Here is a 26,797-nt window from a genome sequence, read left to right as displayed (position 1 = left end):
ACGCCAGCTTCTTGGAGAAAGTCCATCATAGTCGACAAGCAATAGGGGATGCGCGTTGTTTTTCTGAAAAAGGACCTGTCGACGGCCGTCTAGATAAGGCAGTTAAGTTTTTTGGAAGATATCATCAACAATACGGGCAGTTGTCATACTACCTCGAATAAACACAAGTGGTGATTGGCTACCATAGGCAATAACCCTCCAAAGCATTACTCCAAATGTCCTGTGTACATGCCTCTCAACAGCAAGCCCGATATCTTGTCGCTCTCCACGGCGGCGTATTACCATCCTAAGACCGTCATGCATTCCTAAACAAAATCTCGATTCATCGCTGAATGCTACATTATGCCATTCTGCCACTCAATGCTGCCGTTTTCTGCACCAATTCAAACGTTGATGGCAGTGGTTCGCAGTCAAAGGAAGCACTAGTCGTGGGCGGAATAAAACCAGTCCAAATGCTCGAATACGACGGCATAATTTACGCATAGTAACATGTCTACCTAGTCTAAAGCGCTTATCTTGACGGTCTGTGGTACGCCTCGGTTGACTAGTCGGTCTTCTTCTGCTTCCTCTACCTTCGTTTGTCCACACACGACACACACGCCTAACCGCCATTGCCGTACACTTAACACAACGGCCAATTTCGCGATACGACAAACCCATTTCTCCATAGGCAACAAGTCTTACACTGATTAGAATAATTAGACTGAGGAATAATAACTAAAAATTTCTGTACGAGCCGGTCTTTATAAATCGGTCTCTTCGCAGAAAAATATAAAGATAAAACTTTATTTTTACAAAAAGTATCAAGTTATTGTTAACTATGATATTATTATCATGCATGCTTTAAATTTAGTCATTGTGTTGTCAAAAAATTAAGTTCAAGAAATTATTCCTTCTGGGTGTAGCACTTCTAATGTCACTGACCATATTTGTAGACACCCTGTATAATTAATAAATTTTAAATAATTTCCTAGAAAACTTTGTTCGTCCTGTATAAGGTGTAGCATTATATTTCTTTGATTTCTTTAAGCGCTTGTCAATTTTAATTCGAAGTTATTATTGTACCAGGTCAAAGTCAAAGCATTTACAGCAATGAACAGAACCAGAACCAAATATCACATCAATTTGATAATATGTCATTAGGAAATATTAGCACTGCCGGAGACAATAAAGGTACCATTACCAAGAAGAGTTTAAACATATTTTCCTCCTATGTCAAAAGTGGATTAGAAGGATATATTTTAGGTAAGTGGATATTTTTATAATAAATAGGCTAAATATATAGTTTAGGATAATCTGAAAACCCAGTTTGTTCAGTTTTATACACCTCCAATTAAAATTGTTATTAGTTATTAAAATCATGATGTGTTGCAAGATATCAGTGCAGATTGTGAACATCTTGAAACAAACTTATACTACGTAATACCGATGATGCTTATATGTTTATATTATACAATGATTTGACTTAGCTGTGATATTTAACTTTTTTTTCCATAAAATTTGTCAAAAGTAATGTGGTTTTTACTAATTTTAAGCGTAGTTTAAGCTTGTTAAGCATAAATTCATCGGGATTATATTGCCATTTTTATGAACAGTAATTAAAAGTAAAGTAATTAGTGATTTTTATTATTTTATGAAACAAATATTGATGGTTTTAATCGAGTGGCGGAAAATTCTAAGAAATGATTTATAACCTAAACAATAGGTTAACTATGGAAATAGTCATAGCGGTGTCGTTCCAAAAATACTTCAGTTTTAATTCAAATTATGAAAAATAGACTGATGATACAAGGTTGGCCACTTAAAATAGTCCACTCTGATATTTGGCACTATTTATTGAATTTTGTGCAAGTCAAATGTGCATGCGCAAGTCAATTTTTATTTCAGAGGGAACATATTTTAACGATATAGATATATTTCATTAGTCAACCCCCTCTCTTCCAGAACCAGTATTTTTAAATAGGGAATATACCATGTGTGGTACATCATTAGACAGGTATTTCGCTGGATAATTCAGGCATCTATGATTTTTTCCGTATGAACTAAATTCTTGTGAAAAAGTATCAGTTTATTGAAAGTGTCGCACCTCTTAAAAACTATACGTAACGCATATATGTTTTGCTAGAGTCAATTTCAAATTCTTCCCGTCATGTCAAAAACTACATTAAAACGAAATTGGTAACATTAATAGGAAACTTTAAAGTGTCACGTGAATAAAATGAAATAAATTTTAAATTAATAAATTCATAATTCAAAGCAGTTTACTCATCATCTATATATTATTTAATTACTTACTCTAATTAAAACCACAAATCGTAAAAGCAATCTTTATTTTCTAACAGACAGGATGTATTTCGACATCTCTGTCATCATCGGCTATAATTGTAGGAGAAGCTAGATCTGAAATGCACAAGAATACACAACTTTAAGAAAGAACTTAGTGTACAGACAATTATTTAATGTAAAAAATTGGCTACTTACGGAGTATCATCTTCCAGCTTTCTGCGTCCAAAGTTTAACATAGGCCTCCCCTAATTTCTTACCGTTCTGTCGGTCTTCAGCTTCCTGCAGCTAATTCCCAACGATTTTTTACGTGTAGACCACTTATACGTTCCATCGTGTAGGTGGTCTACCTCTGCTTCTTCTGTCAGCTCGTGGTATGCAAACTGTAATTTTTTGGGTCCACCGCCCGTTATTCATTCTGGCCACTTGTGTTATGCTATGGGCTATAATATGATATCTGTGACACCTGTCCTTTTTCTTATTTTTTCGGTTCTAACTGAGTCACTGAGAATCAGTCCTAGTATCGAGCGTTGCATTCGTCTTTGGGCTATTCTGAGTTTGGTTGCTGTAGCCTGGGTTAAGGAAAGTGTTTCGGCGTCGTAAATCATGACTGAAGGCACCCATTGGTCGAACGTCTTCTTTTTCAAATAATTCGGCATGTTGCTCATGAAGATGTCTGATAGAGATCCATATGAGACCCGTGCTAAAGTGATTCTTCTTTGCAGTTCAGCAGTTTGGTTTTCCCTAGCAATTTGGACTTCATGACTTTAGTATTTATATTTATGAACTAATCCTATTTCGTTGCCGTCGACTTTTGGATTTTCGCTTGGTAACAGATCAGTCATGTATTGTGTCTTTCCAAAATTTATTTTCAAACCAACTTTGTTACAGGCGGCATCTAACTCAGTAAGCATAGTTCCAATCTCTTTTAAGTTATCTGTTATCAGAACAATGTCGTCCGCAAATCGTAGGTGAGAGAGCATTTCGCCGTCGACATTGATTCCTTTGGCTTCCACTCAAATTTTTTGAAAGTATGTTCCAGAATCTTAATAAAAGAGTATACGGAATATAATTAAAAGATATTATCAATGTTGTCAACGCCATAGAGAACAATTATTAAAAAGGAATCCAGAAGTCCAATTGCTCTCTTCTGGGTACCATTTTGGAGATACAGGATGGAACCAGAATTTGTGACAGTATTTTCGCACCTAAAAATTTTCGCCGAAACTATTCGGCGATATAATCGGTAATTATGAGTTTCAAAAGAGTATGGAAATGTATGTAAAAGCTAATGGATGTTAACGATTTTTGAGATAAATACAAAAACTGTTGAAACTAGAAGTGCAGCTAGGTGGTTTTCGAAAGAGAATTTAGTTGTAAACTTACCAATCTTACTTTTGATTTTAACAAGAGACTTAAAGGGGGAGTGGTAGCAATTATTGTAAGACTTGCTTCCGAAGGTTAAAAGGGGTGGTGTAAAGTGTATCCCAAGATGGATATGGTACGGGAATTAACCTTCTTTCAAATTATTGTGTACTCCTGCGCATCCCACGACATAACTACTTACAATGAGTCTGATAACAACACCGGTCGAGCAATGCAATAGAAAGCATACATTAAGTAAAGTATGCATCGAGTTAGAATCTATGGAGAAGCTATGAGCATATTAACGTATGTACTAAAAACGGCGTAGGTAGGCGTGGCTAACTGTGATATCAATATGGCGGTGGGATCATGGCCGGACTCAATAATATTAAAACTACTATAAAAATATGACTAGTTATTCAGAAGATTTAATCATAATCTAAAAAAGTGCCATACATTTTTATTAAACTATGATTTATTTATCCCGCGGTAAACATTAAAAACACGATATATTATACATAAAGATAAATTAATACAGTCAAATACTATTAATTTATTCTCTGAAGTACGGTCCATTACTTTGTTTACATATTTGTATACTAACCTGTAGAACGTTCGTAGAAGAAATTCCCCAACAATGGAAGAAAAGTATAATCTGCCCTATTCATAAAAAAGGAGACAAACTGTTGTGTCAGAATTATAGAGGCATCTCTTTACTTTGTTCGGGATACAAAATACTCACAAACATCATTAATCGAAGACTACAACCTCTCACGGAAAAAATCATCGGGGAATATCAAGCAGGGTTTAGGCAAAATAGATCTACCATTGACCAACTATTTACAGTTAAACAAATACTAGCCAAAGCATGGGAATATGATATGGACGTTTACAATCTCTTTGTAGATTTTAAACAAGCCTATGATTCAATAGATAGAACAATTCTACCTAATATACTGAAAGAATTTGGCATACCATCAAAATTAATACGACTAGTGCAAATGACAATGACAGAAACAGAAGCACAGGTATGTATTCAGGGACAGATCACTGATGCGTTTACGATAACGCAAGGACTGAAACAAGGCGACGGACTAGCTCCAACGCTCTTTAATCTTGTTCTGGAATATGTAATTAGACGGTTGACGGTGAGCGGAAATAACATACTTACAAACAAGTCTACCCAATTAGCAGCATACGCAGATGACATAAACATAATGAGCAGAACAATGAATGCAGCGGAAGAAACCTACGTTGAGTTGAAACAGAGTGCAGAAGCAGTAGGGCTAGCAATAAATACAAATAAAACAAAACTACTCATACAAACCAGATCAAATAGACCGGTGCAACAACACTTTATTGACGATATAGAACATGTAAATAGATTCACATACCTAGGAATGGATCTGGTCGCAAGCAATGAAGAAGAACCGGAAATAAATAGAAGGCTTGTGCTGGCAAATAAAGCCTATTTCGCGATGGGCCACATAATCAAGTCGCGAGACGTACACCGGAAAACAAAACTCCGGGTCTATAAAACAATAATCAGGCCCATAGTAAGTTATGGTTGCGAAACATGGGTGGTGACACAGAAATCTGCCAATGCATTAGATGTGTTTGAAAGGAAAATATTACGTAGGATCCTGGGCCCAATAAGTGAAAACAACAACTGGCGAATTAGGTACAATAGAGAAATATACGAGCAATATAGCGAACCACCTCTAGCACAACATACTAAACTGCAGAGATTACGATGGGCAGGGCACGTGGTCCGCATGCATGAGAATAGAATCCCCAGCAAATCATTAAATGCAAGAATGCAGGGAAAAAGACCTGTTGGAAGACCTAAAAAGAGATGGGAAGATGAAGTCGATGAGGATGCCAGGAACTGCCTGGGAACGCGTTCATGGAAAAGAACAGCGGTAAATAGAGATGGTTGGAGAAGCCTGTTGAAGGAGGCCAAGGCCCGATTTGGGCTGTAGCACCATTGGATGGATGGAACCTGTAGAACGTTATTCCTGAAGATTTTCTATTAACATTGCTTCTGCCACTGCAACAACGTTGAAAATAAGAAACCATTATTGTGCACTATCACAATATAATATTACAGTTTCTATAAAAGTATTATAAAACTAAAAATATTCGAAAAACGACAAACGTAAATAAACATATACGATCTGTCAAAAGTGTCAAAACAATATGGCCGAAGTGAGGTCGTTTTTAGTCACGTGATGCCCTCTCCATAGATTCTAACTCGATGAAAATATGTAATAATAAAGAAATTAAAAGTAAAACTCACCTTATGACATCACAAATTGGTTCGAGAATCTAGTAAGGTAAATTTGCAGAATGGCAGAATTTGTAATGGCTGAAGGTGTTCATTTGATGATTGCTATGATTTAACTCCACTAATATCATAAGATTCCAAAATATCCGATCTATTACTCTTTTTGCGCGTCGGTAAGAGTTTAACATCTACAAGGAAATAGTAGTGGTTTGTTGACAGAAGTTGTTGTTGTTGCAGAGTTAGTATTGTAAATATCTCTGTTTTAGTATTTATTAATTAATTTTAGAACATCTACGCAATAAAACGCAAACTGCTTATCATGTGGGAGTCCAGGGTACAAATACTTCCACACGAAATCCTACCCCGAATAATACGGGCCAGCGTAAGGTGCTCTATTCCCGCTATCTCGAGTGACTTATCATCGATCTGTGTTGCTTCCTCGGGCATCGAGTATAAATTATTGGTATTATATACGTATATGGCTACGCCCAGACTCGGCGCTCGAGGATGTGAACCCCTCTTGCTCGTTTTTTTTTTGTTTTTTTTAGTATTTTTTTTTTTTTGTGGCTTGCGCCTTTCTAGTGATTTATTAATTTTTGGTGGCCGAAGCCGTTTTTTGTAAGTTTTTTTTTGAGGGCTGTCTGAAACATATAAAATCAATATTAGTAAATACATTGTGATGCTAAAAGTGAGCGCATTGTCTTCTTTTGATAGATCTACGATTATCTGGACTTTATTATATGTTTGCTAATATTAGCTGTTTGGGTCTTCTGTGCTTCCATATATGGTATACATCATACCTTAATATCTCTAGCAGGATTGGGGAGCTCAGCGAATTTTGTTCTGGCTGTTTCCTCCATCATATCCAATACCCTTATTTGTTTTTGGTCTCTGAATAGGAATCGTTCAGCGACTTATCTGGGCACGTTTGCAGCTTCTCTAAGGTCCCAATGCAAAAGGTGCATGTGTAAGTATTGGTAGTATGATGCTGTTTATCAGTCTTAATTTTATTTTAATAGCTAATTTGCTTCTTGCGAGTCCTATTATTGCGGCTCTAGCCGGTGCTATTTTCTAGACTGTCGCGTTAACGTGTGGTGTGAATTTTAGACCTTGGTCCATTGTGACTCTTAGGTATTTATCTTCGTTCTGCCAGTCGATATGTCTTGTACTGTTAGCTGTTCTTCTGGTTTATCTCTTCTCTTTTTCAAAACCCTTCACATGGGCTTTTCTAGATTTATATTATTTTCCATTGGATACTCCATTCTTCTATCATATACAGTGTCGTCTGTAGATTTCTTACCGCTATAACCAAGTTTCTGTGTTTTGTCGCTATTGCAGTGTCGTCTGCATAAAGGCTGATTAGTGTTCCGGATGTTTTTAGAACGTCTGCTGCATATATGCTATACAGGAGGGCTGATAAGACTGCCCCCTGTGGTACCTCAGCTTCCGGGATTCCGTAATTAGATAGAACTGGTCCTATCTGGACCTTGAATATCTTATTGATCTTGTTTTGTATGTCAGTCCTTCATACCACACCCTGTCGAAGGCTTTGATTATATCCAGGAAGCAAGCTAGTCTGCCTATAAATTTGCGGAAATATGTGGTTCTTTTCTTTGGCTTTGATATCATGATTACATGGGCTTCCTTCCATCTATTTGGGAAGAACCTGTATGTTAGTATTGCGTTTGTTATTTTTGTTAAATATACAATTGCTTTCGAAGGAAGATACTTCAGAGTTCTCTTAATGATTTCATCTGTATCAGGTGCTTTTTTTTGGTGAACTTTTTCTGATCAGTTTACTTATTTCTCTTGGTGATGTGGAATTTATTATTTCTTCTTGTTCTTCGGGAGTTTCTAGTTCTGCTTCTTCTACTTATTCGATAAGTCTATGTCTTCGCCTTGATGATAATTTAGGGTACACCCTCTCTTAAGAGTTCTTCTCATTACCCCGGCTTCCTCTTCTACAGAGTAGACGATTCCATTTTCTCTGTGTAGTGGGAGAATGTGTTTTCAATCGTTTGGTAAAGTTCTTTGGAACCTCCATATTTCTTGCATATTTTGAGAGCATTGGAGTCGAAAACAATACATACAACGTATAAGTTCATAAATGTTCTGCCAGGCAAAATAAATCACCGAAAAGAACATCAACGCATGAACTCTATGGTCGACTAGGTTTACCTGGCACGAAAAAGTTGATAAATTAAGCTCCAATTCAAATATTTCTTGAACGTAAGTTATACAGTTACAGAACGTAAGTTATAATAGTATATTACTTTATGAGGCGGAGAAGCATGACTTTTCTTGATGCGCCCGATATTACGCGCCGAACGAAGTGAGGCGCGTAATAGAGAGCAAGTCAAGAAAAGTCGCTTCTTTGCCGAATAAAGTATACTATTTTTTCTTCAAACGTAGCAATTTTCAACCATAAATAGTACAATTCATACGCTATTTTTACTCGAAATTAACTGTGACAACCATCAAAGTCGTCTAGATGTTAGAAATTAAAATAATTAAGTCGTCGTTGGGATTTGCGTCTCCCTGGTTACAGTTGTTTGACAGTTGTTTGCAATTATTAAAGACAGCTTATTATTGTTGCACCCGCAAGCGCAAATATAGTGCGAAAATGGAAAACCTAAACGAAATTGAGTCCGCGGCTAATGATGCAGTAGCACGTTTGGGGCCCTCCAAGTCCGATAAGAACGATAATGCTCAAAAAATTTTAAACCCTCATGATTCGCCAACATCGGGAATGATTGCTGAAAGTTGTTCTCGACCATCAGTATCATCAACAATTACCAATGCGTATCAAGAGTCGGGAACATTTTTGCACGGTTTCAATTTTGAAAATGCCTCATTAAGTAATTGTACTTTTAACATTACTATAAATAAAAATGATGTTTAATTGTTGTTAATGACACTTGTATTGTTGCTTTGTGACATGTTTTATATTGTTGCCATGACAACATTTTTCCCTCCGCCGTAAAGAAATGGGAAAAAAAAACTGCTGCCGGCGGAGACATCAAACTTTGACAGGATCGAGTTAGATAAGTAACGTCATCATTATTTGACGTTTGAAGAAAAAATAATTTATAGCGAATAATATAGCAAATTGAATATGCTAAGTACATGGTGTTATTAATATGCTTGAGATTTCGTGTATCCAATATTAAAATAGTTTGCTCTGGTTTGATCGGGTTTGCAAGATGTAATAAAATTGATGGCCCCATCCAAATATAATTGAGTTGCAAATATAATTATGTATAAATATCTCATTTTAAACGATTCGGTTTGTTTGCTATTCTCTTGTTTAAAGTTTCACATCGATAATAATAGTACTCAGTCATAGCTGAATAAATAGGGAAAATTCGCAAATTAATTTTATTTGTGAATGTGTATTCAATATCTCCTGTATGATTCCACAGCTATGAAAATATAAAACACGTTAATATGTTTATATTATGGTTATTTATAAAGTAATATGATTAGTTTTCTTTCTATTACTATTCCTTAAAACTGTCTCAATTCGAAGTTTGTTTTATTTGGTCACACGCTAATCGTTATCGCAGTCTCACCATCTCCTTCAACAAACAACCATATGCTGCACCTCTGTATTTTTACGGTCATGAGGTCACAGCCATCTTTATTATATTTTATATTCCGTCTTGTGTATGGAAAAATAAAGTGAGCGCATGAGTCAGAAAACGTGTTTGCGTTTACATCATTATCGTATTTTAAAATGTTAATTGTTGTCGGCAATGATTCATTTTTATTATTGTTCTACGTTTAACACCTTGTTTATTATTGTTCTACCGAAAGTTTCTCTAGTGCACTTACGTGTAATGTGTTGGTGGTGATTTTTGTAAAATACTGGTGGTTGAAATGCAAGAAAATGTTCGATTGTTGTACTAAGAGTTATTATAAAGGTATTATTTATGTATATAATTATTAAAATGTGTAGTTACTACGTCAACAAGGTGGTTTTGGTAATCAAGTATAAAAAATATTTAACATGGGAAAATTTTTATTCGTTTACTACTTTTTGTTACAAATCATGTATTCTGAGCACTTATTATAAAAATACATAGTCTTATTTATCATTTTCAACCATCTCAAGTGTTATTGTTTTTCTTTTTTCAAGTTTTTTAGAAATTTTGTCTTGTTAGTAACGTTAGATTGATAAGAAAATTAAATTTTAGTGAACAAAAAAATAAAAGCGCAGCGTAAATTTTAAAAGTTTTAATGCATCAAACAACATTTTTGAATTTCCTACTTATTAAAAATAATTTTATAACGTAATGAAAACTATTGATTAAACAAAATAATAATAAATTTTAAAAAACGCATAGAATGTAATATTAACAAAAAGAAATGAAAGTTTACCACTGAGTTACGTCCACTTTATTTTTAATGACATCCACAATTCTTCGAGGCATAGTTTTTAAAAAATTCTGACAAAATTCTAATGTAAACGAATCCCATATTTCTTGCAATTTTTCCTATAATTCGTTGACGGACCTGGCAGGATGTTTTCTCATAGCTTTTTTCATTTTGCGCCACAAAGTCTCTATCGAGGACAAGTCGTGACTGTTAGAAACCCATTCCAGAAGTGGTATGCCATGGTCTTCAATCTGGTCACACTTCAAATCTGAACCCATTGCGACTGAGTCCAATCTTTATGCTCTTTTGACCATCTTAATCTATTTTTCTTTTGTTGTAATGTTAAAAGTGGCTTTTCCTTAGCCTAAAATAAAATGAAATTTATTAAAAACAATTCGTACTAATTTTTTTAACTATAAAACTTACTTTGTAAGTACCAAATCCTAATTTGTGCGCCTCTCGGTGATATGTTGATTTATAAACGTGTCTTCCAATAACGTCGCTCCATGCTTAACTCTTATAATTTGCTCGTCGATTTTTCTTTATATTGCGTTTTAATGCCCTTCGATCTGCTTCGGTTATTTTACTTTTTCGTACATTTCTAGGTTTTGTGACGACCGAACCTGTAGTTTTGTATTTTCTGACAATATTTCCTTTACTATAGCGTGACAATAATTGCAACATATTCGCGATTTCCGAATTGGATTTTCCAGAATTAAAAAATCTAATAATGATTGAACAAATTTTCTCATCTTTTCTCATTTTCTCATAATTTGACATTAACTGACAATATTATTGTTTTGATGTTATTTTTTCACAGCTATCTTTGGATTTAACGTAATTATGAAAAAATCAACGTAGGTTGATATAAGTGAATGCATAGCCAGGGTTTAGTGAACTTTTTTTTATTGTTGAAAATAAATAAGAAACCATAAGGGTAATGTTTTTAATAAATATTAATAAAAATGTCATATTAATTAATATGGGAACTTATAAACACACGCAAAGTATAATTTGTTTATGGTAATCGACTTAAACTGCAAATTCCATAGGTGGGCCAACTGATATGGGAAGGGGCTTTTATACGGTAGATTTTTTCAGTTGTGCATTAGTCACTAACTATTTTTGGCTGCTCATTTGCTTTAATTTACTTAAAAAAAATAGATTAATTGACAGATCACCCTCAGATAGTCCTCAAAATTCTTGTCATCTCCTTGTCTTGGTCACGTATTTATTGAAAAACATTATAATCCATTGAAAACGCCGAAAGTATAATACGAGAATGTATTAAAAAATTCTTAGTTTACTATAAAAGACACAAAATTTGAAAATTAACGTTCTATTCTTTTAATTATATATGTACATTTATTACAACGCCTCTAGACCTTTCAAAAAAAATTGATCTTGCTCTGGAAACAGGCTTCCACCGATTCTATCACCTCTCCATTTAAAAAAGATTGCGATACCTTTTCGACTTTTTTTCAGATGAAGAAAGACATGATAGTCGAATGAAGCCTTACGTGGTGAATAAGGGGAGTGTTCGAGTCATTCGAACCCTAAATCATGAATTATTTGCGTGGCAAGATGGGTGTCGCGTGTACGGATATTGTCATGCAAAAACAAAATACATTTGGACAACTTTCCGTGTCAGTTCTTCTTAACTTTTTCTTGTAGAGAACTCAGTAACGTCGAATAATGATTCTCAGTTATTTTTCTACCCTAATTCAGAAAATAGATCATGATTACTCCTTGGCAATCCCAAAAAATTTAAGGAAGAACTTTTCTATTCTTGAAAGGAATGAAGAACTCTTCATTCCTTCGCTTGCTGCTTTGTTTCTGGGTTGTAGGAATGTACCCGAGTTAAATTAGAAGAAACCCGAAATAGAGCAAAGATCAGACACGATGCTTCTACCATTGCTCGCTTGTTAACTATGTTATAGAGGCATTCATATGAAATAGTCAGTTCCCCAGATATTCGATGTAGTCGAATTCGACGGTCTGAGAAAAGAATGTCATGAATGCGATATTTACGGGAATGGACACAAAAAATAATGGAACAAAACAGAATTCCTCAAGAATGGAGATCAAGCATCCTAACACCTCTCTTCAAAAAGGGAGACAAATCGGACCCGGAAAATTACAGAGGAATTAATTTATTAAACACAACACTCAAATTAACAACCAAAGTGATAACAAATAAATTGAATGAAATTATAACACTAGCAGAAAAACAACAAGGTTTTAGGTCGGGAAGATCATACACCGACGCTATATTTATAATAAGGCAAGTGCAAGAGAAGTCATTAGAATACAACAAACCGGAATATCTATGTTTCGTGGACCTTAAAAAGGCATTTGACCGTGTCAAATTAAAAGACGTAATCCACTTACTGAATGCAAGAGACATACCTCTAGAAATAATCAAAACGATCGAAAATATCTACCAAAACAACACAATAAAAGTAAAAGTAGAAGAAGAACTAACTGACCCTATTGAAGTTGGCAATGGAATAAGACAGGGAGAATCCCCGAGTCCTCTATTGTTCAATCTGATTATGGATGAAATAATAAAAAAAGTAAGAACTAAAAAAGGATACCAAATGGGAGAAAAACAACTCAAAATAATCTGCTATGCAGACGACGCAATACTACTCTTTCAAAGTGAAGATGATTTACAACGTATGCTGCACCAATTTAATATAACCGCCATAAAATTTAACATGTTCCCCAACAAAGACAAAAAGCATGGTTATAACAGCAAATTTACCAAGATGTAAATTGGAGCTGAAAGGTCAGATAATAGAACAAGTGATGGAGTTTAATTATCTAGCTACGGAGAGCTCGAAACCGAAGTGACCGAAGATCAAGTGAATAGAGCAAACAGAGCCGCAGGCTGCCTAAACGGAACAATATGGAGAAATAAAAATATCGGGAAAGAAACGAAAGGCAGAATTTACAAAACATTCATCAGACCAATAATAACATACGCGGCAGAAACAAGACCTGACACACAGAGAGAAAAAAAAGGATGTTAGAAACAGCAGAGATGAAAACACTTAGAAAAATTGATGGTAAGACACTATGGGGCAGAGCTAGAAGTACAGAGTACAGATATACGACATAGATGCAAGGCGTAGAACTTTAAAAACTGAGTAAGAAATAGAAGAGTAGAATGGACCGATCATATAAGTTGAATGACAACAAATAGAGTAGTAAAGACAGCAAGAGACGGTTCCCTAATAGGAAGACGTTCAGTAAGAAGATCACGCAAACGATGGAATGACAACTTACTGGAGGCACATTTAAAAACAGACAGAGTCATGTCTATATAAAAAGAAGAAGAAGAAGATACAAAAGTTGACCTTCCCGATCGGTTTTTATTTTCAATAGAACATTTATCTCTTTTGAAGCTTGCAATCCAATTTCACGGTCGCTTACGAAGGACTGATTGCCAAGGGTGTTAAGTTTCTAGTCTGAAGCTATTTTCTTGTGGCATTTTAAAGTAATTACAATTTAAATGGGAATAAGCCACATTTAAAGGTTCTTCTTCTTCTTCTGGTTCCTATCCGTTTCGGATGTTCGAAATCATATTGGCAATCATAACCTTGCTCGCTGCGGCTCGAAACAGCTCCGTTGAGGTTTTCTTAAACCATGTTCTTAAATTCCGCAGCCATGACATTCTCCTTCTACCGGGTCCTCGCTTACCTTTGACTTTACCTTGCAATATAGGCTGCAGCAGGGAGTAACGGTGCTGATTTCTCATAACGTGTCCCAGATATTGCAATTTTATGCGTTTGATCGTAAACACAATCTCTGGTTCCTTCTTCATTTTTTCTAGAACTTCCTTGTTCGTGATCCTTGCTGTCCATAATATTCTCAGCATTCTTCTATAAAGCCACATCTCAAATGCTTCAAGTTTTTTGATAGTGGTGTCTGTAAGCGTCCATGCCTCCGCCCTGTACAACAACACAGAGAAAACATAGCATCTCAAATGTCTCATTTTTGTATCCAGGGATATGTTGTGACTTTTGAAGATGGCGCTCATTTTGTTAAAGACCGTTCTTGCCTTTCCTATGCGGCACTTTATTTCCTGTACATTGCTCCACTGTTCGTTTATAATAGTTCCCAGGTAGCAATACTGTTTTACTCGCTCTATCTGCGTCCCATTAATGTATAGATGAGCCTCATTTATATTCTCCTTGCTGACAATCATTTGTTTGGTTTTGTGGGTATTAATGTTTAGTCCGTACTGTTGACTGTACTCGTTTATTCTGTCCATTAGCCTCTGAAGTCCCTCTAAACTATCTGCTATCACCATGGTGTCGTCGGCATATCTAACATTGTTTACTCTTTCACCATTTAGAAGGATGCCTTCGTCTATTCCGTAAAGAGCCTCGTTAAAAAATTTTTCTGAGTACATATTAAATATCAACGGCGATAGAATACATCCCTGTCTAACTCCGCGTAGTATTTTTATGTGATCTGTTTCTTCTCCGTTAATTTTCATGTATGCGGTCTGATTCCAGTATAGTTCTGAAATCATTCTGAGGTCTTTGTCATCCAGGTCTGCTTCTTTTAAAATGTTTATCATCTTTTGATGTTGAACTCTGTCAAATGCCTTTTCATAGTCGATCAAGCACGCGTATACGTCGCAGTTAACGTCCCTGCATCTTTGAATCAGTACCTGTACTCCGAAAAGTGCCTCTCTGGTACCCACTGCGTTAATGAAGCCGAACTGTCTGTCTGATATTTGTTTGTTTGTTTGTTTGTTTGTTATTTGTTCCTACCAATAATAAAATAAAATACCCAAAATAATAAAATTTTGAGAACGATTTCCGAAGTGGAAATTGAAACGTCAATAAACGTACTTTAACCTTTAATTGTGGCTTATTCCCATTTAAATTGTAATTATGTCTTGGTAAATCTGCTTACTTCTTAACCCTTTCAAATAACCCTCAATTTTCACAATTTTGATCAGTCCCTTTTTCTAAATTTTATTGTGCAAGTCTAGTTTGACTGTTTGATGTAAAACTTTACACTGGTACTTCGTTATTTCAACGCAGTATTTTCTTTATCCAGAGAATCAGTTTACGCTAACGAGATATCAACACATCCTCGTAATTAAAAAAATTGTTGGGAAAATGTTATTTTCCTTCTACGGTAATTTGTCTATTCATGCTACAAGGTTTTGTTATCCACCTTTTGTTTTTTCACAGAGGTTGTCTAGTCTTGAGGTCTTGCTGCATGGCTTGTTTAGTTTGGTTTGTTAAATTTTTATGTTTAGAGACTATAAATTTTTATAATCTTAAAATCGTGTCTGTAATAATTGAGGTCTTTCATTTTACATAAGCCTTGACCTAAGTGACGACTATGTTTACTGTACCTATAGTACAGTTATAAGTAAATATTATTATTTTGTTATTTCTTATATTCATTCTGCCGACCTGGCTTCTCAACGTGTGGCATCATGCTCTGTTTTCTCGTGCATAATTTACTTCCATTTCTCTTTGTGTATCCTTGTGCATTATTGTGTCTCTAGATGAAATTCGTTAGAAGTCGCTATCCTGCATTATATTTCTGCGGATAGTACAATTAAAGCTAAAGCTAAGATTAACACTATTTCAAGAATTATTATTAAACTCAACAGTCTTCCGGGTTGAACCGCGTCGATTATCACTGCGCCGAGCTTTCGACATCCTCTCTGATGACTTCTTCATGGATTCCGAGGTATCAGTCTCCCGAGCCCCCAGACACTACTACACTGATCACTAATAAATGCATTACTGGGCCGACAGAGTAAAAGTCTCTTTTATCTGTAAAATATAGCAAACTTGTTGCATTACGTGAGACACGAATTGCACACCGTTATCCTGCTTATTCTTCAGGGTAGACCAAATCTTAGGAATACCTCGTCAATAAGCTTCATATCGCACTCTTCTGTGGATGCTTGAGTTAAGGCAAATATCTCCACCCAGTTAGTACATGTGTCTTCTACTATCTAAAATTGATCTTTTCACGTTTTGATCCTTCAGCTAACGGTCCAAATAAGTCGATGGCAAGTGTTTCGAAACGTTGCGCATACAGAGGAGTTTGTAACAGTCCGCCTGGTTTCTGGTTAGGGACCTTATATCTTTGACAATCTGGGCATTTATCAATATAATCAGCGACAAAAGTACGTTCCCATAATAGCCGGCAGTTGGTGCATCGTGATATTCCTTCATAATGGCTTCACTTTAATGTGTGGGTATGGGTACTACTAACTGAGCCTATTCTTAGTCTTCTTACGACGAGTAACGGTAGGGTACTCCTTGTGTGAGCAAAGTATCCACGAACTGTCCATTTTACATATTCATTCTATAAACTAATTTTTCGATTCTTAACTGTTTTTTCCTTTATATTCATTCTAATTTGGGTCTTCGAATGATAGGATTATTTTGCCAACATCTGGGTCTTTCAATTGTTCCACCCTGGTCTCATATGCCGACCGCTGGAGCATGTCAATTTGCACTTCACGTATCACGCAGGACAGTACATTATTGTGTTCACATGGTGGTCTGGAAAGTGTATGAGCTCCCATGTTACATTTGCCGGACAGGTAATCGATGGTTGAGTCATAGCCTTGGACAAATAGTCAATTTCAATAGTCAACCTTCGTGTAGGTGATTTTAGGCTTAGCAGGTACTTTAGGAGTTGGTGATCGGTCTACAGGGTTAGTTTAGAATTTTCATTTTCGAGGCCCAAACAACAGCTAAAACTTCTCTTTCTGAATTGGAGTAGTTGCGTTCGGCACCGGTAAGAAGTCTATTAGCGTATTCCACGGGATGCTCGTCATCGATATCTTCTTGTACTTGTAGGATTACTGCTCCAAGACCGCGTAACCACTGACGTCAGTACGAATGATATACGGTTGAGTTTTATGTGCTTGCCGTGAAATTGGTGCGGTAGTCAGCAACTTTTTAAGAGTTTCAAAGGAGTTCTGTTCCACTTCCGTCTGAAGGAAAGATTGCACTTTCTTAACGTTTCTCGGGGTAATGGTTCCTATATAGCAGCAGTTTTATCCAGATCAACGGAAATTCCTTGCGGAGTTATTAAATGTCCTAAATATTTTACTTTTTCGCGAGCAAACACGCACTTTTTTCGATTTGTCCGAATATTAAACTGATCTAGTCTATCGAACACTGACTTGAGATCATTTAAATGTTCATAAAATGAGCTGGATAGTACAATTAGATCGTCTAGGTAACTTAAAATCACAACGTTACTAAGACCACGGCGAAAATGGTCCATGACTTTTTGCAAAGTCGTTGGGCGAACATGCAACATTAACTTGATGATCGTAAGTCTATGGTAGACATAAACAGTTCGCTTTGCGGCGAATAGTAAATTGTCCATACGCTACAACAAATAAGAGTCACTAGTAGTCTCAGCGTTTAAACGTTGATAATCTACGCAAAGTCTCATACCGCAACCTTTTTTCGGCACTAATACAACCGGCGCAACCCATGCACTTTCACGTTCTTCGATGATGCCTTTTTCCAAGAATTTATCTAACTCGGTTTTAAGCACTTACTTATTTGCAAGTGACATTCGGTATAGTGGCAGTGCAATTGGTGGGCTATTTCCAGTGTTAATACAATGCTGTGCATAGGCTGTAGGCTCTCCCCCCATTCTGAAAGTATTCTTCCTACTTTCTAAAAAGTCATCGAGTTGAGCTCGTTATGTTCAGCTAGCATCGTTCCTTCATCCTGTCTTAAATTTTCAAAGCAATAAATTTCAGTAGGTTTTGTACACTTGGCGTCAAACAACAATTGCTGTCATGTGCTTTCATTTGCAAAATACCATTCTTTATTATGCAAATCTAAGGCTATTTGGTAAAAAAATCTATACCAAAAAGAGTTTTAGTAGGTTCATTAGGAAAAACTATAATGAAAGTAGGCACCATTTTATCCCGTATCTGTACATCAACTACCGTTGTCAACACTCGTTTATTTCTATTAACAGCATCAGCAAATTTTACAGAAATTTGTTCTGACTTAAACGTTTGACCTTGATTTTCCAAAAGTTTGTATAAAGTTATACCCGCTACACTTTTTTTGGCACCTGTATCGTTTAAACTTTGACCTTTATGTGAAATAAATGTATCTACGGAAAAGAAATCTAAGGAGGATGCTTCCCTATGATTACAAATTGGACAGTGTGCTCTGATGAAACCTGGTTTACCACAACCGTAACAAGTTGCGGGTTACTTTTTTCCAACTGCGGGGAAAGGGTTTTTTAAGCCATTGTGCGATAAGTTCGAAGTAGTTGCTCCGACAGTAGCACTAACCGTACGCGAAGAACCTGAAATTACTTTCGAAGTCATAGGTGCAGCTCGATCTTTAGATTGTTGAGCAAGTAATTTGCGACAGTCTTCCTTAGAATGACCGGGAACATGACAATAACTACAAGGCGAATGTTTTTGATACGATTCACGATGTGTGAGGCTTTCTCCTCCTTAAGAGTAGGTTGGTCAAAGATATCTTCAACTCTTCGTGCTTCTGTAAGCAAATCGTTAAAGACTATCAGTGATTCTCGAGAAAACCTTTCTTTAATAGTTCTGTGCAATAATCCGTACACCATATCTATTTGAACTGATTCCGTAAGACTTCCTGGTTCTAATTGAGCAATTATGGCTATACATCTACAAACGAAAACGTCAACTGTTGTTTTTTTATCTTGTCCTTGGCAAATAGTTCACGATAAACACAATATGCCCATTTTTTCGGACCAAACGTAGTTCTTCAAAGCTTAACAAGTTCGCCACATGTAGATATAGTATATTTAACAGCTTGATACCATTTAGCAGCAAAATCGAAACGCGGTTTTGTCCGACACTAAAGCGTAATATTTATAAACTTCTACGGCACTAATAAAAGTATTTACGTATTTGTCCTTTTTACCATCAAAACGCGAAGAGCATTTCGAAAGATTACCAATTTGCAACGATGGCTAAAAATCAGCATTTAGTACCGACAATCTTGACAATAGTGTTTGTAATTAATCATTAGTTAACGCTACATCTTGACTCGTCCTGTCTCTACTGTTTATGTCCACGGATGTATTCGAAATTTCTTCAGAATCCAACTCAAAATTATTTATCGAAATCAAATGTTCATCAAGGTCTCTATTTTGCGTCGTACGCAAATTATGCAAATGGTTTTGCATGAATAAGATTGAAAAGTACTTGCCAAATCGCTGCCTTGTCCAAATTTGAGTAAAATTCGTCAAGAACTTTACTTTCTGTAGACACTATATTAAATAACCTTGGAACAAAGGAACACATCCGAGTTTTCAACAAAACAGAAGATTTAAACACCTATAGTCCAGTAATAATTACCGAATCACCTGAATTCAACAAACTTTCTGTCCAGTAACTAAACACGAAGCAGACAATTATTTTAAAAAATTACGCCAGATAAAAGAGTCCAAAGTCCGAAAGAGCCAAGCACTTTTTACTAATACGTGTTCACCAGCGAATTTTGACGTTAATTAATCCTTAAAACTCAGCAAAACGTTGATTTATCCATATATAACTTCCTGCAACAAGCTGGGTGACAAATAAATCAATTCCACCAGTTGGTCGCCAAATATATAGCATGAATTTACTTTTTCTCAGGGATTTTTAGGGTGTTTACAAGAAATTTATAATCATGGATAAATATGTGTTTCTTTATTGAAGGTTAAAACTCGACTCCCTTAAAAACTAACTAATAAAACTAATATATAATACCGCATGTATTTTATAAATTTTTGTATCAGATAACAAACACTTCTTGGATCACCTAAACACATTAGACCAAAAATTTTATTTAAAAAATTCCTTTATAAAAGGTATAATAATAAAAACCCTATCAGGCTACATCACAGAACGTTTTCGGAATAACTATTCCAACATGGACACTCTAATAGGACACAATAGTATCTCAAATAAACAGAAAAAAGTAGTGTTGTTTTTTATGAAACACATGGCGGTTATTGAAAAGGTCAATGTAGTAATGTAGGTAGGCATAACAGATCAATAAGAACCAATTGTGTCTCATGTTATGGAGTTCATCTATGAACATTTTATAACCTAATCAATTAACTTATATTATAGATTGAAGAATATATGGATATATAAACGCTATATTGATTAGTTGTATATAACATACAGTATATACAAGATGATATCGTAACTTGCTATCTCAATTCCTGCTGTACGAGGGAAGATAAAGTTATTTGTTTTAGGTATTAAGTGGATGTCGGGTGTATCATTAACATAAAATAACATAGACATATATTTTTCTAAATTATACATCTTTTTATTATTTAAAATGTTATGTAATATTAAAATGGTAAAACAGGTTCGACAAATTTCATTATACGTTTTTGTTTATTTTTATTATATGTTTTTTTTTATTAAAGTACTTCACAATGTTTCTTTATCTTCGTTGGTCTTTGTTTCTTTTCTTCAATTAATAAAATAAACTTGTTTAGATCGCTTTCCACTTTTTCTATTCGCGTCTCGTTTCAATGAGGTTTCTGTGTAAAAACTATCTTTATTTCTTCATGTTTCATCATTTTTTGCGCCTTTACAAATGTGTGATTTTATTTTCTTTATATTAGCTGTATACTTCCTAGTTTGTTCTTCTTCAACAATCATTGTCTTTTATTCCTTCCAAAAAATGTGTTATCATTTTGCACATTTTTTCATTAGAGACTAGAACAGAACTAAAAGTACCAGGATTTATTATTTCCAGTACAGTGAAAAAGAATTTATTATGTTTTGACCATGTAGGTTATTGTGCAAAATCAGGGTTAAGGCCCACTTTAAGAACATATTTATTATTTTGGTCTATGTCCCGTCTGAAGATACAGGTGAAGGAGAAACTGATAAAAGTGATTTCTAGGATAAACCATAGAATTTGTACTGCTTATATAATTATATGTTATAACGATAATCATACATGAACCTGGAAAGCGCCCGTAACTAGTATAGTGAATCAGATTGATTACAGTCATCTTTGTATCTAGAGTGCATTCTTCATCTATGGGATGTGAGAACTTTAAGGAGTTCAAACTGCTATTCGGACAATACAATGAAATGGAAAGCATTGAAAAAAATGTTTTTAATATAACACAAAGCAGTGATAAGTACAAGGAAGTAAGGGAGTACAAAATAGGCTCCTGTGAAAAAATAAGAAACTTCTATACACCATTTTGAGGAAATTGATAGTCTAAACCAAAATAATAGAGCTATGAAGTTCTACAGCACGGTAACTAATGGGTTTCGACCAAGCGAAAAAACATATACAAATAGAGAGGGAAGAATTCTAGGGGAGTAAAATGAGGTATTGCCAGATGGGTTGAGTATTTCGAGAACCTACGTATAATTAAGAGCTATTGCAGGTCAGAGGCCGGTAATTGTAACAGAACTGTCGATTGGGTAACCAAGCTTGGAGGGGTACAAAGAACAATCACGGGGCTGGGAAATGGTAAAACCCTCTAAGAATATTAACTGATTAACTATAAGCTGAACTTTTTAAATCAGGTGGTCAATATTTAGTTACTTCTCTTCATACGTTGCTCTGCGATATTTGGACAATAAAGAAATGCCCGAGTAATGGAAAGTAGATCTCATTTTTTTCAATTCATAAGAAAGGTGAAAATTACGAGCAGGGGAAATAGACTACTCAATGTGTCATAAAATATTATCTCGTCAAATACAAAGAAGGTTATCTGTATATACGGCGAAAGAAGAGGGACGGAAGCGTACTTGAAGTGTGATGTAGACCTGCACATGCTGTTGTGACAAAATTCGTAAGACTTGTGACGCCACTTTGGAGTGCGCACGAAGGAACAAAGCCCAGTACATGACTCTTCACCTTGAAGTAAAATAACTGAGTTCAAGTGGTGTAACCATTTTAAACTAGTCATATGCTTACTTATGTTGAAGTAGTTGTTTGAGACCTTGTATCACTCAAAGGAACACTATTTGTGATTAAAGAAACCGGTAAGTCGATTGTCGTAAAAGTAAACGAAAAGAAAATATTTGTTTGCCGTTGTATTCAGGCAAAATTGAGCACCGTTTCTCATGATCCGTTCTAAAACAAAATCAAACAAGGTTGTTGATAACGAATCTCCCTTTATAGTTCCCTTCGTGCTTCTTGTAAAATTGCAGATTTTAACTGATCTAACTTTGTTTTAATTTTTTTTTGTTATTTCAAACAGTAGTCCAAATAATTACCTGGGTTATACTACATTTATTTATGCTAATTTTGTTATTTTCCTATAAATAAGCTTTAGCCCGCAGTGGTAAATCATTCTTTGCAAATTAGTTACTTCCGCCTTAAAGCTGTTAGTATTTATCGGAATTAATGCAATTTCGCGATACCTTTAAAATCCTTTTTATAGAATAATACCGCCTGTAGACTTTTTTCCTATACGTTATCGGAAGTTAGTCACGTCTTTTCACTAATTTGGGCTAGTATAGCTCCGCTAGTATAATATTTAAAAATCGGTCTTGTAATTTGTTTATATTTTTAGGCAATTCTGCAAACTTATCAGTAGGAAATAAAAAATTTACAATATTCCGAGATAGCGACGATATTCTAGGAAGATGGGAAATAATGTCAAATCCCTACACTGTTCAAATAGCATCTCCCAAGAAAGCGACCAAAATGGGAGGACTCAAGTCCTTTATAGCATACCAACTGACACCGTCATTTTCCAATGTAGAAGTATCTAGGAGATATAAACATTTTGATTGGTTGCATGATAGGTTAACTGCCAAATTTAATGTGATAGCAATACCGCCTTTACCTGACAAACAAGTATCTGGCCGGTAAGTAACTTCTGTAATAATCTACATTAATATTTAAATTAATCATCATTATTAATAAATTAGTGATTATATCATTACGATGTAAAATAAAAATTTATTTCTTATTTTCTTTCTAATATTCATTTTAGGTCATTTTATTAATTTTATATTAGCTGTTTACTCTTTCTTCCGTTCCGCTATTGCGTCGATGAATGACGTTAAGTTTGTGACCAGCACTCTCCTTTTCTTGAAAGTTGATGGTTTATCAGCCTAATAACAAAGATGCTTCTGATCTTGACCTTGGTAGTCTCTAATAGTTTCTCATAAAGAAGGGACTTGTACGATAACAACAGAGAATTAAGTTCATAAAACGGTTTACTCAATACAGCATGTAAATGGAATATAATCATAGAGATGTTAGAAGGTTTCATCCATCATTTTAAGATGCCGATGTTATATGTGAGGTTTTTCATTCCTAACGGCTTTCCTTTTAAAACACAGCGTTCTTCCATTTTTCGTTCTATCGTTGAACAAACAATACATATTATATTAACTTTGATCAAATAAAAGGCATATATCGAGCACAGTTTAATTTAATCTTGCCCAAGTACTTTCGATCCCTAGATCATCTTCAGGGGCATCTGAAATAAGCCAAGAAACGTTTTTTTATAACTAAAGAAATTGATTAACTTCGATAAAAACTCGAAGTTTATGGTTGATAAAGAGTTTTTATGTGATTAACGTTTATAGACTTACTTCGTCAATTGCGGCCTATCTGACAAGAACAAAATGTCATAAACATATAATTGTATATTACACTACACTACAAAAGGACAAACAAACACTTTAAAATTATTAAAGAAAAGCTACATTGCGTGCCGAAGCCGGAGACAGAATGGCTCCCGATCTAACGGAAATGTTGGGGTGACATGTGACAAATGACAGCTTGGATGAGCAGTCACAATCATAGATATGTGATCTGCACCTTTTAAAAATTCTATGAAACTAAGTATTGACCAAAAGTCCAACTGACACTACTATAGGAGGTCACTGATGAAATATAATATTATATAGAATATTTTTTAAGTAGATTGAATAATCCAGATCTCACACTCAAAATTGTCTATAATAATTAGGGTGTTAGTTTGAGAGCAACTGAAGTCGACGTAAAGTAAGAATGCAAGAAAAAGACTAAACAATATATTAGACAGTGGGTAGTTGACTACAATAAAATGGTCTACCAAACACTACCTGTAATGTAGAAAGGAAGAAATCTGACTATGTAATTAAAATACTAAAATTAAAAATCAAAATTGAAAGCAAAGTATATAAATGGTGTGTAATCCAAGTAGTTCAGTTGAACCCACAGTCAATGGTAGAACTATAAAATTAATATGGATGTGCTCAGTGCAGGAAGTCTAAACAGTCGAGCTGGGTCCCCTACGAGGTGAAGCTGTAATAAAGTTTTTAAAAATAGGTTTAAATTTAGTACAATTTAAATTAATTTGAGTATTAAGACAGTGAGAGTTTCCATTTGTTTCCCTTGTAATTTCCAAATCTTCCAATAAATCCAACTCCATATAGTTTTTCTTTCTACTAATGTCATGTAAGATAGATGAACCAGTGTTGATGTTAAAATTGTGTTTACTGGATAATAAGTGTTGACCAAAACTTGAAGAGTTTGGTCTTTTCAAATGTGCTGAAACTCTAGTGGATAACTTTCTAATGGTTCTACCTATACTAAACAATATTTGAGAAACTCTTGCATTAGCTTACTTCAACAACAACAATGTAAGTACAAACGCAATTTTCATAGAAATCACCATATTTTTAAAAAACAAAAGGATTTGCTAAAATCAATTAAACAAAAAATTGATAGAGATTCTCTTGTACTCAGCAAGGCTGATAAGGGTAATTGTGTTGTAATCTTAGAACAAACTCAATACATAGAGAAAGTAGAATCTTTTCTTTCAGATAACAGTTTTGTAGTTTTGGAAAAAAATCCACTTAACACCTTTATTAATAAAACAAAATTAACAAAAGCAATGGTTAAATTGTTTAATGACACTATTACTAAATATAACAACAGAAAGTTAACTATATCTAATCCTATAACACCTAGGTTATATGGACTTCCTAAAATCCATAAACACAATTGTCCCATAAGGCCTGTAGTAAGTTTTTGTAACACTCCAGTTTCTATTTTATCAGAGTTTATTTACAACACAATTCAGTCTATCACTAATTTTAAACCTAACTTCTCCATTAAAAATTCTTTAGATCTAATAGAACGTTTAAATAACATTAGGATAGAAGAGGGTTTTTATTTAGTTTCTTTTGATGTTTCCAATTTGTTTACTTCTGTACCAAGAGATGAAACATTACCTTTAGTACACAATCTTCTAGACAATTGCAACATATCGGCAAAAGACAAAGATGCTATCTTAACTATACTTAAATTCTGTCTGGATCAGGACTTCTTTCAATTCAATCAAAAAATATATAAACAACCAACAGGTTTAGCAATGGGATCTCCATTATCACCTTTTCTAGCTGATATTTTCTTAGACAGCTTAGAACAGAAGTTTGTTAACAACAACAGCAAAATAGTTTTTTGGTCAAGGTATGTTGATGATTGTATAGCTCTCATACAGGGAACCCAAGATGATGCTTTACAGATTCTGGATGATCTTAATAACCTCCATCCCAACATCTCTTTTACTCTGGAACCAGAATCTGATAAAAAGTTGAACTTCTTGGATATGACTATATCCCGTAATAAAGATTCTTTAGAGTACAATATTTACAGAAAACCTACCCAAACAGATCATGTTATACATGATACATCTAATCATCCAACCCAACATAAAATGGCTGCTTTCAACAGTTACATTCATAGGTTACTCAAATTTCCACTTTCTAATGATAATTTTAATTCAGAACTTAATACTCTTAAACAAATTGCTTTCAATAATGGTTATGATCCTAACACTATCTATAAGCTTCTAAATAGAGCTAAACTAAAAATTGCAGAAAAGCTTGCATATTCATCACAATGTTTTCTTCAACCTACTGCTTCAAATAACACCAGATATTTCTCCTTCACTTACATTAGCAGCATTTCCAATAAAATATCTAAACTTTTTACTTCTACAATTGATAACATTAAAATTTCCTTCAAGTCACACAACACCTTAGGTTCCTTCTTAATCAACACCAAAGATAGGATTAACACACTTGACTAAAGTGGTATTTACAAATTAAAATGTGATGATTGTGATGCCTCTTGTGTAGGTAGAACCATTAGAAAGTTATCAACTAGAGTTTCAGAACATTTGAAAAGACCAAACTCTTCAAGTTTTGGTCAACACTTATTATCCAGTAAACACAATTTTAACATCAACACTGGTTCATCTATCTTACATGACATTAGTAGAAAGAAAAACTATATGGAGTTGGATTTATTGGAAGATTTGGAGATTACAAGGGAAACAAATGGAAACTCTCACTGTCTTAATACTCAAATTAATTTAAATTGTACTAAATTTAAACCTATTTTTAAAAACTTTATTACAGCTTCACCTCGTAGGGGACCCAGCTCGACTGTTTAGACTTCCTGCACTGAGCACATCCATATTAATTTT

General features: G+C 34.7%; 1 protein-coding gene across 2 annotated transcripts in view; it reads left to right on the top strand.

The window, feature by feature from the left end:
- The window catches only part of LOC140436803 (sorting nexin lst-4-like), a 121,364-nt gene that overhangs the window by 77,399 nt on the left and 17,168 nt on the right, over positions 1–26,797 (top strand). For both annotated transcript variants that reach the window (XM_072525907.1, XM_072525906.1), the window contains exons 4-5: positions 1,069–1,245; positions 22,877–23,174. In XM_072525907.1, coding sequence (XP_072382008.1) covers positions 1,069–1,245; positions 22,877–23,174 — 475 coding nt within the window. The remainder of the gene's footprint in view (positions 1–1,068; positions 1,246–22,876; positions 23,175–26,797) is intronic.

The sequence above is a fragment of the Diabrotica undecimpunctata genome, chromosome 3 (genome assembly GCF_040954645.1).
Source record: "Diabrotica undecimpunctata isolate CICGRU chromosome 3, icDiaUnde3, whole genome shotgun sequence".
Lineage (NCBI taxonomy): Eukaryota > Metazoa > Arthropoda > Insecta > Coleoptera > Chrysomelidae > Diabrotica > Diabrotica undecimpunctata.
This window is presented reverse-complemented; position numbering and strand designations above follow the sequence as displayed.